Source organism: Mustela erminea, chromosome 6, assembly GCF_009829155.1.
Source record: "Mustela erminea isolate mMusErm1 chromosome 6, mMusErm1.Pri, whole genome shotgun sequence".
In the NCBI taxonomy this organism is placed as follows: Eukaryota; Metazoa; Chordata; class Mammalia; order Carnivora; family Mustelidae; genus Mustela; species Mustela erminea.
In genome coordinates this window covers 76,910,715-76,928,569 of record NC_045619.1, presented here as the reverse complement: position 1 = coordinate 76,928,569, position 17,855 = coordinate 76,910,715, and the positions used below count along the sequence as shown (strand labels likewise).

Below are 17,855 nucleotides of genomic sequence, written 5' to 3'. Positions count from 1 at the left end.
GGCTCAGGGATCTGCTTCATGCTTCCACCACCCAGGTAGTGGACAGCAGATCCAGGAGCCGAACCCTGCCAGCCTCACCTTGGAATTTTGACTCTCACGTGGTTCCTCAGGACATGTGTGCTGAGGGAGCCATGTTCTACGATTTCCAATCGGCTCTAGTGGGGGGCCCTCCAGAAAGGACATTTGACACAGCAAACCCAAAGAAACCATCAGCTTTTCCTCAAGAGAGGGAAAAGCCCCGCGTCAAGTTGCTACTCCCCTCCTAGCATACATAGCATGGAGCAGGAGCGAACGGTTCCGGGTGGCCCTCCTTTGTGGACCCAACACTGAGGAGCCCTGCTCCAAGCCCCTGTCCCGACGACCGCCTGGCTGCCACAAGACCGAGCTGAAGCCCTTGCCATCGTGCCCCAAGAATGCTGGCACTGATTTGTGAACATAGACACTACATGCTCAGTCCCCTCACCCTTCAGCAAATTCCCGACTCTAACGGCATGCAGAACACGCTGCCTACGTTGGGCTGCCGCAGATTCGATCCTTCACCCTACCAAAGGATCATGTGCTGGCCACGTTCTGCCCAGAAAGGATCTGCCACCCAAATCTGACATCAGAAATCGGGCGAGGCCAACACAAATGTAGCTGAAGATCACTGGCCCATGGGTCCACAGATCAACACACAAAGTCAAGGCCCACTGAGCGTACTAAAGAAATGATGCCTCATGGTCTGGGATGGACTTTTGGTTCATGCTGAAAGTGACCAGAACTCCTGAGGGGTTTTAAGAAGTGGAAAGACATGGTGGCAAGCTGAATTTTGAGAAGTCCCCTTTGGTGGGATATCGACTAAGGGTTTGTTGGGGGGACCTTTCTCTTCAGGGTCAAGAGAACGACGACAACAACAACAACAAGCAACACATCAAGAGCAAGCACAAAAACTGAAGCACTACCTGAAACCATTTGCTTAGGAGCCAAAGTGCTCCTTTTTTTGAAACTGGATTTACCTGGTATGGCCCCAGGGCTGGTAGTACCGGCAGCGCCCACTCCAGTGCTACCGAGGATGCCAGCATCAAGGGTCGTGGGAAATGGATGTACATCAACACCTGAGAAAACCATAGAGGGAACTTCTCATTTCAACCACACTTGCCCTTTACTCCAAAGTGGAATGTACCTCTCCTGCCAGTTCCCCCAGAGAAAACAGAAGTCCAGCGACTTTCTTTCCAGGCTTCCCTAATATTTTGTTCTAATATAACTTTCCTCCACCTTTTGTTATCATCCTTGCTACTTCCTTCTTGGAGTGGTTGTTGCTTTCTTTTGCCATACTCATGTTTTCTGCATCTCAAACTGGGTCATGCTAGGTCTTCCTCTATATATCTCCATGACGTTGCTTCAAAGAAATGGAATCTTCTGCCCTCATTACACTGTACCTCAGGGATGCTAGGAATGATGATAAAATGACAGGACGGAGCTCATGGCACCCTTATATATAAAACACCTACAAGACCAAAATATATCCTTAGACAGAGGCACATTTTCTCCTATTCTACACTGCTTTTTCTAAAAATCTGGAGTATGGTGTTACTGAGTTCTGTCATAGAGATGATTTTCATGTTAAGGAGACAGAGGAAAGTCAAACTGGAAACCTTATGACAGCACATCTCTCGAAACTGGTATAAACCAAGTGAATTCCAAGTTTTAGAGGATATAATTGAAATATGGAGATAAAGCTTCATAAATACCTTGTTTGCCAGAGTTTCTCAACTTCCATACTCTCACAAAAATTCTACAATAAAATCTAAAGATCTCCGAAATATTCACTCTTACTTTTCTTTTTCCTTTGGTACATAAAAAGATAGGACATGGTATACTAACCCATACGGAAACGTACAGTCTGAAGACCTGGAGCTGTTTCTGAGAGGAAAAAAAAAAAAAAAAAAGAAATGAGGAGTCACATCGGATTCAGATGGATAAGCCTCTAACACTTCAAAAAGTCTATGAACATGAGCTCAGTGTTGTGGACCAAAATCCTGGGTTGGGTTCTGAGATGATTGTGCAGAATGCTTTGGATGCTCTCAACCATTAAATGGAGCCCCACGTACCGCACCACATGAAGGAAAACAAACAAACAAGCAAACAAACAAAAACAAAAAGGGAGAACAGAATTAACCTCAAGAAAAGTAAGTAATTTCTGCAAAATGGCTCTGGTCACTGACAAGGCTGGGACTGAAATCCAAGTCATCCAGTCCCTCGGACCATAAGTCATAGGGCATTTTCAGGTAATGCTGCCTCTGTGAATCATGAACCCCCTATTGTAGTTTTGGGAGCACTCAGGCTTCCTAGTGAAGGAAATGCCATATTTGAGACCAGAGAAAAAAAGAAGAGAACATGACGTGAGTACTACCATGTCCTTTTGGAATGCTTCACACCATCGCTATGATCCATGTGTTAAGTAGTGAGAGAGAAGCAGATATGAGCATCCGCAAAGGTAGTGTCATGCTTTAATTGACAAGACTTGCCCAGTCCAGGCCAGGCACACTCCACCAACAGACCAATACAGATCTCGACGTTCTTCCAGTGACTTGCTGTCCAGACTTCCCGGAGATTTTGTTCTAATATAACTCTGCTCCGCTTTTTGTTATCATCCTTGCTACTTCCTTCTTGGGGTAGTTGCGGCCTTCTTTGCCACACTCGTGATTTCCATATCTCCAACTGGGTCATCTTACGTCTTCCTCTACATATCACCGTGACGTTGCATCCAAAGAAATGGAACCTCCCGCCCTCATCACACTATCCCTCAGGGATGCTAGGAACAATGAGGAAATGACAGGATGGAGCTCATGGCACCCTTCCACTTAAAACACCTATGAGGTCAAAATATGTCCTGAGACAGAGGCACCTTTCCTCTTAGGCTAGTCTACCTTTTTTAAAATTGTTTTTTTTCTTTAACCTGTGGAGTGTGATGCTACTGAGTTCTGTCAGAGAGACAATATTCCTGTGAAACGGGATGGAGGAAAGTCGAAGGGGACCCCCTACTTAAGCCCATCGCTCTCACCTGGTCCAAACCAAGTGAAATTTAAGTCTTTGGTAATAAGATTTGATAACTGTAGTCAAAGCTCCGTAAATTCCTTCCTTGCCGGTCTTTCTCCAAAGCCATACTCTCATACAAATTCTGTCTCAAAAACCCGAATTTCCACAAAATTGTCAGCCTGAGCCTTTTCTTCTTTTTTTCTCTCATCCCCCTCCTCCTCCTACTTCCCCTTCTTCTTCTTCTCCTTCTCCTTCTCCTTCTCCTTCTTCTTCTTCTTCTTCTTCTTCTTCTTCTTCTTCTTATTCTTCTTCTTCTTATTCTTCCTCTTCGTCTTTTTTTTCTTTTTTTCGTGGTCCCCAATAAATTTTTGGCACAATATACTCACCTGTAGTAGAACGTTCAGTCAGGAGACCTCGAGCTGTTCCTGAGGAGAAAGAAAGAAATGAGGGGCCACTTGCGGACTCAGTCACTTAAGCCTCTGTGTTAAGGCTCTGCTCCTGATCGCAGGGTTGTGGGATGTAACCGGGGGTTGGGCTCCCAGCTGGGTGTGGAGACGGCTTCGGATGCTCTCTCCCCCTCTCCCTCTGCCCATCTTGCTCGTTCACCACAAAGGGAAAAACAAAACAAAACAAAAGAAAACCAAAAGGAAGAACAGAATGGGCCTCATGAAAAGTAAGTGATTTCTGCAAGATGGCTCTGGCCACTGACAAGGCTGGGACTGAAATCCAAGCCATCCAGTCCCTCCAACCATAAGTCATAGGGCGTTTCCAGGTAATGCTGCCTCTGCGAATCATGAACCGCCTCTTGTAGTTTTGGGAGCACCCAGGCTTCCTAGTGATGGAAATGCCATACTTGAGACCAGAGAAACAGAGAAGAGAACATGACGTGAGTACTACCGTGTCCTTTTTGGAATGCTTCACACCATCGCTATGATCCATGTGTTAAGTAGTGCGAGAGAAGTTGATGTGAGCATTCGCAAAGGTAGTGTCATGCTTGAATTGACAAGTCTTACCCAGTCCGGGCCAGGCACACTCCACCAACAGACCAATACAGATCTCATCTTTTCCCACCAATCCCAAGCTGACGGGACATGGAATGGACACGTCTTGCTCATCGGCATGGAAGGGTCATGTAGAAAGACTCTTTGACCCTGACCCCCAGAGACTCCCCAGGGGACAATGATGCGGCAGGATAGACCCTATCCTCCCGACCATTTTGGTGTCGATTCCAGTTCCCTGGAGAAAGGTCACCTCTGGGGCATTTCAGTGAATCTCATCTGAGTTCCTTCCAATTGGACACAACCACCCTTCATTCAAGGCAGCCTCTTCCCGTGGGACACAATCAAATCTTCTGCAAAATGGCCACGTCTGAACAGGTTCTGAGCCACACCGGGTGAAGGGGAACACAGTGGTTCACCACACATGTTAGAGGACACATTGCAAATGTCTGTAGCATATGAGTGAAAAAACACACGTCTAGGGCTTTCCTGGTGAAGGGTGGGGCTAATGAGGCAATGGGCTCCCCTTCTCTCTCCCTCTCTTTCTCTTTTTGTGTGGTGTTTTGGAGATGGGGATGGAGGGGACCCATCTTGAATCCGGGCCCTTGAGTCTCTTGAAACCCGTCACAGATGGGAGTACAATGAATTTTCTAGCTACTACGAAGGCGGCGTGAGCCCTCAGAGGATCCCTTTCGCTTGGACGGAAACGAACACTGTTTGGCCATTCTTGCAGTGCACATTCTAGTGTTCTTCAATATAATTGCCTGCAAGGTCAGCTTCAGAAGGATCCATACCATGCTCCCTCCAAGCCTCCAGCTCCTTGGCTGAAATCGAAAGGCGTGTACACAATGGATGATGCTCCTTCAAAAGGTTAGTGGCCAGAGAGGGCCTTTGACTGAGCACTTCCTGCGTCTTACACTAGGCGGCACTAGCACAGGGAGTCTGTCCACAGGTCCCATAAGGGAGGGGTATGTATTTCCCCCTCCACGAAGGAATGAGAAAACTGATGTGGGAAACATGCGAAGCCTTCAACTAGGGGCAACAGCTGGGAAGGAGAACAGAAGAGATTCCACTTCTTTCGTTTTTGGCCTCGACAGCATACCTAGCCTGATGCCCTTACTTCCCTGCCGCCATGGATGCGCTCTTAGAATAAAGTCCTGCTGCCCACACAATTCCTACAGAACCTCTAGCTGTGCCCGTCTGACACTCTGACTTTGGGACAAGAGGCAAAATGCATTAGAAGACCTCACGTCGTGATGTGCCAGAAACCCCCCTGGGACGTACAAAAGCCCTGGCCTCGGAAAGACATTCTCAACCCGCTCCCACCTGCCTTTCAGTGCTTGGGACTCCAGGGCTCTCACCGGCTGCTGATCCCCTGCTCCCGCTCCAAACCCACACTACCTCTCTACTAGGAGCTTTAGTGGAGCAGAACACACTGTGTTGCCCTCTGCTTTCAAAGCACTTTCCGGACACTGGCTCGTGGAGCAGCTGCACGCACGTGTTCCTGTCGGGCCTCCGCACTCACTTGGAGCCAGACGGGCTAAAGCATGACCCCATGCCCATCCAGACTCAGGCTCAGAAGCCCAGAGGCCCGAATCTGGGGAGTCTGACCACACGCCGCTCCCCTATCCATCACGTCTGCGCAGAGGCTCGAGAAACACTGCCGAGATGAACAAACCAGGACAGGGGGCCGCCCAAGAGGATGGGCAGTACCAGCTGGCTAGGATCCCCTCCCTCAGAAGCCACCGGCAGCTTCCCGCACGTCAGGAAGCAGATGCTTTCCACCTTGTATTTCCATACCTGCTCTGTCTCCCAAGGTTGTGCCTGGGCCAGCTGAATCTCCACTTGTCTTCTCACTCCCTGCGGCTGTGGTGAAGCCCTCTGTACCTTCCGGGGTCCCTGACACAACAACGGGGATACGGTTTGACTCCTACACATGCAGGGTTCTGCATGTCCCTCTTCCCAGACAGGACAGAAGTCAGGCTTCCCACACAACAGCAGCTTTCAAGGACTCCGAGGGTGTCTGCAGCTACATAGCTAGTATCAGTCTCACATCACACACAGCTCAATCGTGAGTTCGCCCTGTGTCACGTTCAATGCCACCACATAGGTGCTAAAGGGCCAATCCTGACTTGTCTGATTTCCCTGTGCTGGGCTCTCCTGCGCTGGGTTCCAGGGGCGTGCTGGGTTCTTTACCTCCTCTGGCGGCTGCAGTCGGGCTGCCGGTTCCTCCTGAAAAGAGACAGCACACTCCACGTTACCCTGGGCAGAAATCAGTGCACTTGCTCTGACAGAAGCCATCCCCCGCAGGCGCTCTTAGGGGTCCCACGGAGCAGCCGGGGCCCAGGGGCCTGCTCCACGTCACCCAGGTAGTGGGCAGCAGATCCAGGAGCCGAACCCTGCCAGCCTCACCCTGGACTGTCGACTCTCATGCCGTTCCTCAGGGCACGTGTGCTGTTCTACGATTTCCAAGCGGCCCTGGTGAGAGGCCGTCTTTGGGGAAGGGCCGTACACATCCAGAAAGGACATTTGACACCGCAAGCCCAAAGAAACCGTCAGCTTTTCCTCAACAGAGGGAAAAGCCACGCGACAAATTGCTACTCCCCTCGTAGCACAGCATGGAGCAGGAGCGAACGGTTCCGGGTGGCCCTCCTTTGTGGACCCAACACTGAGGAGCCCTGCTCCAAGCCCCTGTCCCGTCAACCGCCTGGCTGCCACAAGACCGAGCTGAAGCCCTTGCCATCATGCCCCAAGAATGCTGGCCTTGATTTGTGAACATAGACACTACATGCTCAGTCCCCTCACCCTTCAGCAAATTCCCGACTCTAACGGCATGCAGAACGCGCTGCGTACGTTGGGCTGCCGCAGATTCGATCCTTCACCCTACCAAAGGATCGTGTGCTGGCAACGTTCTGTCCACAAAGGATCAGCCTCCGAAATCTGACATCAGAAATCGGGCGAGGCCAACACAAATGTAGCTGAGGATCACTGGGCCATGGGTCCACAGATTAACACACCAAGTCAAAGCCCACTGTGCATACTAAAGAAATGATGCCTCATGGTCCGGGACGGACTTTTGGTTCCTGCTGAAAGCGACCAGAACTCCGGAGGGCTTTGAAGACGTGGAGAGAGACGGGGTGTCAAGCTGAGTTTCGGGAAGTCCCCTGTGGTGGGGTATAGACTAAGGGTTCTTCGGGGGGACCTGGCGAAAGTCTGGAAATGGTCTCAACGGTGACAGGCTTTGCGGCCTTCGACTGCCTGTTCCGACCATTTGCTGGGCCCCTCTGGCACAGTGTCTGTTGCTAGGCTCGGGGGCAGGAACACTGGCATTTCTGCAAAGATCCCTGGAGAGGGGGATGCTGTTGGTCTGGCAACCATTCTTTGAACAGCTCCGGCTTTGAGGAAGATGAGCTACGTTGGACAACCGCGGGTGTTAGGTGGCACACGTGGACCGCCTGAGCGAGGCCACGGGCAGATGGGACTGCGAGGAGAGCAAACTGGACTGCCCTTTGAGGTTAATGCCTCACTCCCTACACGGCAGCGTGAACACAGGATCGTTGGCTTTGACTCCAAATCATGTCTACCGGTGGAACGGCCCTCACGTTTTTGTTCTTGAAACCCACGGTACGACAAACGCCGTCCGTGGCGCACGAGGACCAGCACGCTGTCGTCCGTTTCATCTCAGAAGCATGCCCTATCGCACAGATCCCACCACTGTGGAGTCCATGCCAGAGGAGGCCCAGAGCTTTCGGGGTTCGAATCTGGCCTCTACCTCTCCTGAGACCTTTCGTGGCTAGCTTCCTTCTGGGAGGAAAGATGCCCATCGGCCACGCTCTCAATGGGATTTGAGTCTCATCGTTAAGCTTCAGGCATCATCTGAAAGTTGATGTCATTGACATCAAAGAAGTGTATGGACCAGGGAAATCTCTCCTTTTCCCATGTTACTGAATGTCATCCCAACGCCATCAGCTCACTTAGCACCCCTCCTGTCCAAGAATCTCCAAGGGGTCCTGACGTGAAATCCAGGACGACTGGTACTGGGAAGCTATGGAAGACATGGCCTTTCAATCACTTCTTGGCCTCGCCTGCTCTGAAGCCTGTGTCCCTTGTGCCTTTCTCTTCAGGGTCAAGAGAAGGACGACGACAACAACAACATCATCAAGAGCAAGCACAAAAGATGGAAAACCCTGCTGAATACGGGTATACGTGCTATCACCAGTCGACAGAACGGGTCAGATGTCTGCCAGTCTGGACGCTATTGGACTGAGCAGCACTGCCTGAAACCAGTTGATTAGGCATCGACGGGCTCCGTTGTTGGGAACTGGCTTTACCTGGTGTGTGGCCAGGGCTACTGGTGAAGGCGGGGCCCGCTCCAGTGCTGCCTAGGCTGCCAGCATTGAGGGTCGTGGAAACCGGACGTCCAGCAACACCTGAGAAAACCGTAGAATGAACTGCTCATTTCAAACACACTTGCCCTTTTTCGCCCAAAGGGGAATGGACCTCTCCCGCCAGTCGCCCCCGCCCCCGAGGAAATGGAATCGACGTTCTTCCAGCGACTTGCTGTCCAGACTTCCCGGAGATTTTGTTCTAATATAACTCTGCTCCGCTTTTTGTTATCATCCTTGCTACTTCCTTCTTGGGGTGGTTGCGGCCTTCTTTGCCACACTCGTACTTTCCACATCTCCAACTGGGTCATCTTACGTCTTCCTCTACATATCACCATGACCTTGCATCCAAAGAAATGGAACCTCCCGCCCTCATCACACTATCCCTCAGGGATGCTAGGAACAATGAGGAAATGACAGGATGGAGCTCATGGCACCCTTCCACTTAAAACACCTACGAGGTCAAAATATGTCCTTAGACAGAGGCACCTTTCCTCTTAGGCTAGTCTAACTTTTTTAAAATTGTTTTTTTTTTTTTCTTTAACCTGTGGAGTGTGATGCTCCTGAGTTCTGTCAGAGAGACGATATTCTTGTGAAACGGGATGGAGGAAAGTCGAAGGGGACCCTCTACTTAAGCCCATCGCTCTAACCTGGTCCAAACCAAGTGAAATTTAGTCTTTGGAAATAAGATTTGATAAGCATAGTCAAAGCTCTGTAAATTCCATCTTTGCCTGTCTTTCTCCAAAGCCATACTCTCATACAAATTCTGTCTCAAAAACCCGAATTTCACAACATTTTCAGCCTGAGCCTTTTTTTCTTTTATTCTATCCTTTTTCTTCTTCTTCTTCTTCTTGTTCTTCTTGTTCTTGTTCTTGTTCTTGTTCTTCTTGTTCTTCTTCTTGTTCTTCTTCTTGTTCTTCTTCTTGTTCTTCTTCTTGTTCTTGTTCTTCTTCTTCTTCTTCTTCTTCTTCTTCTTCTTCTTCTTCTTCTTCTTCTTCTTCTTCTTCTTCCTCTTCGTCTTTTTTTTCTTTTTTTCGTAGTCCCCAATAAATTTTTGGCATAATATACTCACCTGTAGTAAAACGTTCAGTCTGGAGACCTCGAGCTGTTCCTGAGGAGAAAGAAAGAAATGAGGGGCCACTTGCGGACTCAGTCACTTAAGCCTCTGTGTTAAGGCTCTGCTCCTGATCGCAGGGTTGTGGGATGTAACCGGGGGTTGGGCTCCCAGCTGGGTGTGGAGATGCCTTCGGATGCTCTCTCCCCCTCTCCCTCTGCCCAACTTGCTCGTTCACCACAAAGGGAAAAACAAAACAAAACCAAAGAAAACCAAAAGGAAGAACAGAATGGGCCTCATGAAAAGTAAGTGATTTCTGCAAGATGGCTCTGGTCACTGACAAGGCTGGGACTGAAATCCAAGCCATCCAGTCCCTCTGACCATAAGTCATAGGGCGTTTTCAGGTAATGCTGCCTCTGTGAATCATGTACCGCCTCTTGTAGTTTTGGGAGCACCCAGGCTTCCTAGTGATGGAAATGCCATACTTGAGACCAGAGAAACAGAGAAGAGAACATGACGTGAGTACTACCGTGTCCTTTTTGGAATGCTTCACACCATCGCTATGATCCATGTGTTAAGTAGTGCGAGAGAAGTTGATGTGAGCATTCGCAAAGGTAGTGTCATGCTTGAATTGACAAGTCTTACCCAGTCCGGGCCAGGCACACTCCACCAACAGACCAATACAGATCTCATCTTTTCCCACCAATCCCAAGCTGACGGGACATGGAATGGACACGTCTTGCTCATCGGCATGGAAGGGTCATGTAGAAAGACTCTTTGACCCTGACCCCCAGAGACTCCCCAGGGGACAATGATGCGGCAGGATAGACCCTGATCCTCTCGACCATTTCCGTGCCGATTCCAGTTCCCTGGAGAAAGGTCACCTCTGGGGCATTTCAGTGATTCTCATCTGAGCTCCTTCCAATTGGACACAACCACCCTTCATTCAAGGCAGCCTCTTCCCGTGGGACACAATCAACTCTTCTGCAAAATGGCCACGTCTAAACGGGTTCTGAGCCACACCGGGTGAAGGGGAACACAGTGGCTCACCACACATGGTAGAGGACACATCGCAAATGTCTGTAGCGTATGAGTGAGAAAACACACGTCTAGGGCTTTCCTGGTGAAGGGTGGGGCTAAAACGAGGCAATGGGCTCCGCTTCTCTCTCCCTCTCTTTCTCTTTTTGTGTGGTGTTTTGGAGATGGGGATGGCGGGGACCCATCTTGAATCCGGGCCCTCGAGTCTCTTGAAACCCATCACAGATGGGAGTACAATGAATTTTCTAGCTACTACGAAGGCGGCGTGAGCCCTCAGAGGATCCCTTTTGCTTGGACGGAAACGAACACTGTTTGGCCATTCTTGCAGTGCACATTCTAGTGTTCTTCAATATAATTGCCTGCAAGGTCAGCTTCAGAAGGATCCATACCATGCTCCCTCCAAGCCTCCAGCTCCTTGGCTGAAATCGAAAGGCGTGTACACAGTGGATGATGCTCCCTCAAAAGGTTAGTGGCCAGAGAGGGCCTTTGACTGAGCACTTCCTGGGTCTTACACTAGGCGGCACTAGCACAGAGAGTCTGTCCACAGGTCCCATAAGGGAGGGGTATGTCCTTCCCCCTCCACGAAGGAAGGAGAAAACTGATGTGGGAAGCATGCGAAGCCTTCAACTAGGGGCAGTCAGCTGGGAAGGAGAACAGAAGGGATTCCACTTCTTTCGTTTTCGGCCTCGACAGCATACCTAGCCTGATGCCCTTACTTCCCTGCCGCCATGGATGCGCTCTTAGAATGAAGTCCTGCTGCCCACACAATTCCTACAGAACCTCTAGCTGTGCCCGTCTGACACTCTGACTTTGGGACAAGAGGCAAAATGCATTAGAAGACCTCACGTCGTGATGTGCCAGAAAGCCCCCTGGGACGTACAAAAGCCCTGGCCTCGGAAAGACATTCTCAACCCGCTCCCACCAGCCTTTCAGTGCTTGGGATTCCAGGGCTCTCACCGGCTGCTGATCCCCTGCTCCCGCTCCAAACCCACACTACCTCTCTACTAGGAGCTTTGGTGGAGCAGAACACACTGTGTTGCCCTCTGCTTTCAAAGCACTTTCCGGACACTGGCTCGTGGAGCAGCTGCACGCACGTGTTCCTGTCGGGCCTCCGCACTCACTTGGAGCCAGACGGGCTAAAGCATGACCCCATGCCCATCCAGACTCAGGCTCAGAAGCCCAGAGGCCCGAATCTGGGGAGTCTGACCACACGCCGCTCCCCTATACATCACGTCTGCGCAGAGGCTCGAGAAACACTGCCGAGATGAACAAACCAGGACAGGGGGCCGCCCAAGAGGATGGGCAGTACCAGCTGGCTAGGATCCCCTCCCTCAGAAGCCACCGGCAGCTTCCCGCACGTCAGGAAGCAGATGCTTTCCACCTTGTATTTCCATACCTGCTCTGTCTCCCAAGGTTGTGTCTGGGCCAGCTGAATCTCCACTTGTCTTCTCACTCCCTGCGGCTGTGGTGAAGCCCTCTGTACCTTCCGGGGTCCCTGACACAACAACGGGGAAACGGTTTGACTCCTACACATGCAGGGTTCTGCATGTCCCTCTTCCCAGACAGGACAGAAGTCAGGCTTCCCACACAACAGCAGCTTTCAAGGACTCCGAGGGTGTCTGCAGCTACATAGCTAGTATCAGTCTCACATCACACACAGCTCAATCGTGAGTTCGCCCTGTGTCACGTTCAATGCCACCACATAGGTGCTAAAGGGCCAATCCTGACTTGTCTGATTTCCCTGTGCTGGGCTCTCCTGCGCTGGGTTCCAGGGGCGTGCTGGGTTCTTTACCTCCTCTGGCGGCTGCAGTCGGGCTGCCGGTTCCTCCTGAAAAGAGACAGCACACTCCACGTTACCCTGGGCAGAAATCAGTGCACTTGCTCTGACAGAAGCCATCCCCCGCAGGCGCTCTTAGGGGTCCCACGGAGCAGCCGGGGCCCAGGGGCCTGCTCCACGTCACCCAGGTAGTGGGCAGCAGATCCAGGAGCCGAACCCTGCCAGCCTCATCCTGGACTGTCGACTCTCATGCCGTTCCTCAGGGCACGTGTGCTGTTCTACGATTTCCAAGCGGCCCTGGTGGGAGGCCGTCTTTGGGGAAGGGCCGTACACATCCAGAAAGGACATTTGACACCGCAAGCCCAAAGAAACCGTCAGCTTTTCCTCAACAGAGGGAAAAGCCACGCGACAAATTGCTACTCCCCTCGTAGCACAGCATGGAGCAGGAGCGAACGGTTCCGGGTGGCCCTCCTTTGTGGACCCAACACTGAGGAGCCCTGCTCCAAGCCCCTGTCCCGTCGACCGCCTGGCTGCCACAAGACCCAGCTGAAGCCCTTGCCATCATGCCCCAAGAATGCTGGCCTTGATTTGTGAACATAGACACTACATGCTCAGTCCCCTCACCCTTCAGCAAATTCCCGACTCTAACGGCATGCAGAACGCGCTGCGTACGTTGGGCTGCCGCAGATTCGATCCTTCACCCTACCAAAGGATCATGTGCTGGCAACGTTCTGTCCAGAAAGGATCAGCCTCCGAAATCTGACATCAGAAATCGGGCGAGGCCAACACAAATGTAGCTGAGGATCACTGGGCCATGGGTCCACAGATCAACACACCAAGTCAAAGCCCACTGTGCATACTAAAGAAATGATGCCTCATGGTCCGGGACGGACTTTTGGTTCCTGCTGAAAGCGACCAGAACTCCGGAGGGCTTTGAAGACGTGGAGAGAGACGAGGTGTCAAGCTGAGTTTCGGGAAGTCCCCTGTGGTGGGGTATAGACTAAGGGTTCTTCGGGGGGACCTGGCGAAAGTCTGGAAATGGTCTCAACGGTGACAGGCTTTGCGGCCTTCGACTGCCTGTTCCGACCATTTGCTGGGCCCCTCTGGCACAGTGTCTGTTGCTAGGCTCGGGGGCAGGAACACTGGCATTTCTGCAAAGATCCCTGGAGAGGGGGATGCTGTTGGTCTGGCAACCATTCTTTGAACAGCTCCGGCTTTGAGGAAGATGAGCTACGTTGGACAACCGCGGGTGTTAGGTGGCACACGTGGACCGCCTGAGCGAGGCCACGGGCAGATGGGACTGCGAGGAGAGCAAACTGGACTGCCCTTTGAGGTTAATGCCTCACTCCCTACACGGCAGCATGAACACAGGATCGTTGGCTTTGACTCCAAATCATGTCTACCGGTGGAACGGCCCTCACGTTTTTGTTCTTGAAACCCACGGTACGACAAACGCCGTCCGTGGCGCACGAGGACCAGCACGCTGTCGTCCGTTTCATCTCAGAAGCATGCCCTATCGCACAGATCCCACCACTGTGGAGCCATGCCAGAGGAGGCCCAGAGCTTTCGGGGTTCGAATCTGGCCTCTACCTCTCCTGAGACCTTTCGTGGCTAGCTTCCTTCTGGGAGGAAAGATGCCCATCGGCCACGCTCTCAATGGGATTTGAGTCTCATCGTTAAGCTTCAGGCATCATCTGAAAGTTGATGTCATTGACATCAAAGAAGTGTCATGGACCAGGGAAATCTCTCCTTTTCCCATGTTACTGAATGTCATCCCAACGCCATCAGCTCACTTAGCACCCCTCCTGTCCAAGAATCTCCAAGGGGTCCTGACGTGAAATCCAGGACGACTGGTACTGGGAAGCTATGGAAGACATGGCCTTTCAATCACTTCTTGGCCTCGCCTGCTCTGAAGCCTGTGTCCCTTGTGCCTTTCTCTTCAGGGTCAAGAGAAGGACGACGACAACAACAACATCATCAAGAGCAAGCACAAAAGATGGAAAACCCTGCTGAATACGGGTATACGTGCTATCACCAGTCGACAGAACGGGTCAGATGTCTGCCAGTCTGGACGCTATTGGACTGAGCAGCACTGCATGAAACCAGTTGAATAGGCATCGACGGGCTCCGTTGTTGGGAACTGGCTTTACCTGGTGTGTGGCCAGGGCTACTGGTGAAGGCGGGGCCCGCTCCAGTGCTGCCTAGGCTGCCAGCATTGAGGGTCGTGGAAACCGGACGTCCAGCAACACCTGAGAAAACCGTAGAATGAACTGCTCATTTCAAACACACTTGCCCTTTTTCGCCCAAAGGGGAATGGACCTCTCCCGCCAGTCGCCCCCGCCCCCGAGGAAATGCAATCGACGTTCTTCCAGCGACTTGCTGTCCAGACTTCCCGGAGATTTTGTTCTAATATAACTCTGCTCCGCTTTTTGTTATCATCCTTGCTACTTCCTTCTTGGGGTGGTTGCGGCCTTCTTTGCCACACTCGTACTTTCCACATCTCCAACTGGGTCATCTTACGTCTTCCTCTACATATCACCGTGACCTTGCATCCAAAGAAATGGAACCTCCCGCCCTCATCACACTATCCCTCAGGGATGCTAGGAACAATGAGGAAATGACAGGATGGAGCTCATGGCACCCTTCCACTTAAAACACCTACGAGGTCAAAATATGTCCTTAGACAGAGGCACCTTTCCTCTTAGGCTAGTCTAACTTTTTTAAAATTGTTTTTTTTTTTTCTTTAACCTGTGGAGTGTGATGCTCCTGAGTTCTGTCAGAGAGACGATATTCTTGTGAAACGGGATGGAGGAAAGTCGAAGGGGACCCTCTACTTAAGCCCATCGCTCTAACCTGGTCCAAACCAAGTGAAATTTAAGTCTTTGGAAATAAGATTTGATAACCATAGTCAAAGCTCTGTAAATTCCTTCTTTGCCTGTCTTTCTCCAAAGCCATACTCTCATACAAATTCTGTCTCAAAAAAACCCGAATTTCACAACATTTTCAGCCTGAGCCTTTTTTTCTTTTATTCTATCCTTTTTCTTCTTCTTCTTCTTCTTGTTCTTCTTGTTCTTGTTCTTGTTCTTGTTCTTCTTGTTCTTCTTCTTGTTCTTCTTCTTGTTCTTCTTCTTGTTCTTCTTCTTCTTCTTCTTCTTCTTCTTCTTCTTCTTCTTCTTCTTCTTCTTCTTCTTCTTCTTCTTCTTCTTCCTCTTCGTCTTTTTTTACTTTTTTTCGTAGTCCCCAATAAATTTTTGGCATAATATACTCACCTGTAGTAGAACGTTCAGTCTGGAGACCTCGAGCTGTTCCTGAGGAGAAAGAAAGAAATGAGGGTCCACTTGCGGACTCAGTCACTTAAACCTCTGTGTTAAGGCTCTGCTCCTGATCGCAGGGTTGTGGGATGTAACCGGGGGTTGGGCTCCCAGCTGGGTGTGGAGACGGCTTCGGATGCTCTCTCCCCCTCTCCCTCTGCCCATCTTGCTCGTTCACCACAAAGGGAAAAACAAAACAAAACAAAAGAAAACCAAAAGGAAGAACAGAATGGGCCTCATGAAAAGTAAGTGATTTCTGCAAGATGGCTCTGGTCACTGACAAGGCTGGGACTGAAATCCAAGCCATCCAGTCCCTCTGACCATAAGTCATAGGGCGTTTTCAGGTAATGCTGCCTCTGTGAATCATGTACCGCCTCTTGTAGTTTTGGGAGCACCCAGGCTTCCTAGTGATGGAAATGCCATACTTGAGACCAGAGAAACAGAGAAGAGAACATGACGTGAGTACTACCGTGTCCTTTTTGGAATGCTTCACACCATCGCTGTGATCCATGTGTTAAGTAGTGTGAGAGAAGTTGATGTGAGCATTCGCAAAGGTAGTGTCATGCTTGAATTGACAAGTCTTACCCAGTCCGGGCCAGGCACACTCCACCAACAGACCAATACAGATCTCATCTTTTCCCACCAATCCCAAGCTGACGGGACATGGAATGGACACGTCTTGCTCATCGGCATGGAAGGGTCATGTAGAAAGACTCTTTGACCCTGACCCCCAGAGACTCCCCAGGGGACAATTATGCTGCAGGATAGACCCTGATCCTCTCGACCATTTCCGTGCCGATTCCAGTTCCCTGGAGATAGGTCACCTCTGGGGCATTTCAGTGATTCTCATCTGAGCTCCTTCCAATTGGACACAACCACCCTTCATTCAAGGCAGCCTCTTCCCGTGGGACACAATCAACTCTTCTGCAAAATGGCCACGTCTAAACGGGTTCTGAGCCACACCGGGTGAAGGGAAAAACAGTGGCTCACCACACATGGTAGAGGACACATCGCAAATGTCTGTAGCGTATGAGTGAGAAAACACACGTCTAGGGCTTTCCTGGTGAAGGGTGGGGCTAAAACGAGGCAATGGGCTCCGCTTCTCTCTCCCTCTCTTTCTCTTTTTGTGTGGTGTTTTGGAGATGGGGATGGCGGGGACCCATCTTGAATCCGGGCCCTCGAGTCTCTTGAAACCCGTCACAGATGGGAGTACAATGAATTTTCTAGCTACTACGAAGGCGGCGTGAGCCCTCAGAGGATCCCTTTTGCTTGGACGGAAACGAACACTGTTTGGCCATTCTTGCAGTGCACATTCTAGAGTTCTTCAGTATAATTGCCTGCAAGGTCAGCTTCAGAAGGATCCATACCATGCTCCCTCCAAGCCTCCAGCTCCTTGGCTGAAATCGAAAGGCGTGTACACAGTGGATGATGCTCCCTCAAAAGGTTAGTGGCCAGAGAGGGCCTTTGACTGAGCACTTCCTGGGTCTTACACTAGGCGGCACTAGCACAGAGAGTCTGTCCACAGGTCCCATAAGGGAGGGGTATGTCCTTCCCCCTCCACGAAGGAAGGAGAAAACTGATGTGGGAAGCATGCGAAGCCTTCAACTAGGGGCAGTCAGCTGGGAAGGAGAACAGAAGGGATTCCACTTCTTTCGTTTTCGGCCTCGACAGCATACCTAGCCTGATGCCCTTACTTCCCTGCCGCCATGGATGCGCTCTTAGAATAAAGTCCTGCTGCCCACACAATTCCTACAGAACCTCTAGCTGTGCCCGTCTGACACTCTGACTTTGGGACAAGAGGCAAAATGCATTAGAAGACCTCACCTCGTGATGTGCCAGAAATCCCCCTGAAACGTACAAAAGCCCTGGCCTCGGAAAGACATTCTCAACCCGCTCCCACCAGCCTTTCAGTGCTTGGGACTCCAGGGCTCTCACCGGCTGCTGATCCCCTGCTCCCGCTCCAAACCCACACTACCTCTCTACTAGGAGCTTTGGTGGAGCAGAACACACTGTGTTGCCCTCTGCTTTCAAAGCACTTTCCGGACACTGGCTCGTGGAGCAGCTGCACGCACGTGTTCCTGTCGGGCCTCCGCACTCACTTGGAGCCAGACGGGCTAAAGCATGACCCCATGCCCATCCAGACTCAGGCTCAGAAGCCCAGAGGCCCGAATCTGGGGAGTCTGACCACACGCCGCTCCCCTATCCATCACGTCTGCGCAGAGGCTCGAGAAACACTGCCGAGATGAACAAACCAGGACAGGGGCCGCCCAAGAG

The 17,855-nt window shown here is 51.1% G+C and overlaps 1 protein-coding gene and 2 long non-coding RNA genes across 32 annotated transcripts in view; all 3 read right to left on the bottom strand.

Annotated features, from left to right (window-relative positions):
• Positions 1–17,855, bottom strand: part of MUC19 (mucin 19, oligomeric) — a 301,846-nt gene that overhangs the window by 19,218 nt on the left and 264,773 nt on the right. For 21 of the 30 annotated variants that reach the window (XM_032347804.1, XM_032347806.1, XM_032347777.1 and 18 more), the window contains 6 exons: positions 12,286–12,321; positions 11,890–11,988; positions 6,213–6,248; positions 5,817–5,915; positions 1,864–1,902; positions 996–1,094 (listed from right to left, as the gene is read on the bottom strand). In XM_032347804.1, the coding sequence (XP_032203695.1) occupies positions 996–1,094; positions 1,864–1,902; positions 5,817–5,915; positions 6,213–6,248; positions 11,890–11,988; positions 12,286–12,321 (408 nt within the window). Of the gene's footprint in view, position 1; positions 79–995; positions 1,095–1,863; positions 1,903–3,321; positions 3,444–5,816; positions 5,916–6,212; positions 6,249–11,889; positions 11,989–12,285; positions 12,322–17,855 lie in introns of those variants that run through there. The other 9 variants (XM_032347791.1, XM_032347797.1, XM_032347801.1 and 6 more) reach the window with 5 other exon arrangements.
• On the bottom strand, positions 2,924–3,298 carry LOC116593507. Its single transcript, XR_004286914.1, has 2 exons — positions 3,244–3,298; positions 2,924–3,211 (listed from the first exon to the last, which is right to left on the bottom strand). It is a non-coding gene; the product is annotated as an uncharacterized LOC116593507 (long non-coding RNA).
• LOC116593506 lies at positions 14,420–15,646 on the bottom strand. Its single transcript, XR_004286913.1, has 2 exons — positions 15,540–15,646; positions 14,420–14,519 (listed from the first exon to the last, which is right to left on the bottom strand). It is a non-coding gene; the product is annotated as an uncharacterized LOC116593506 (long non-coding RNA).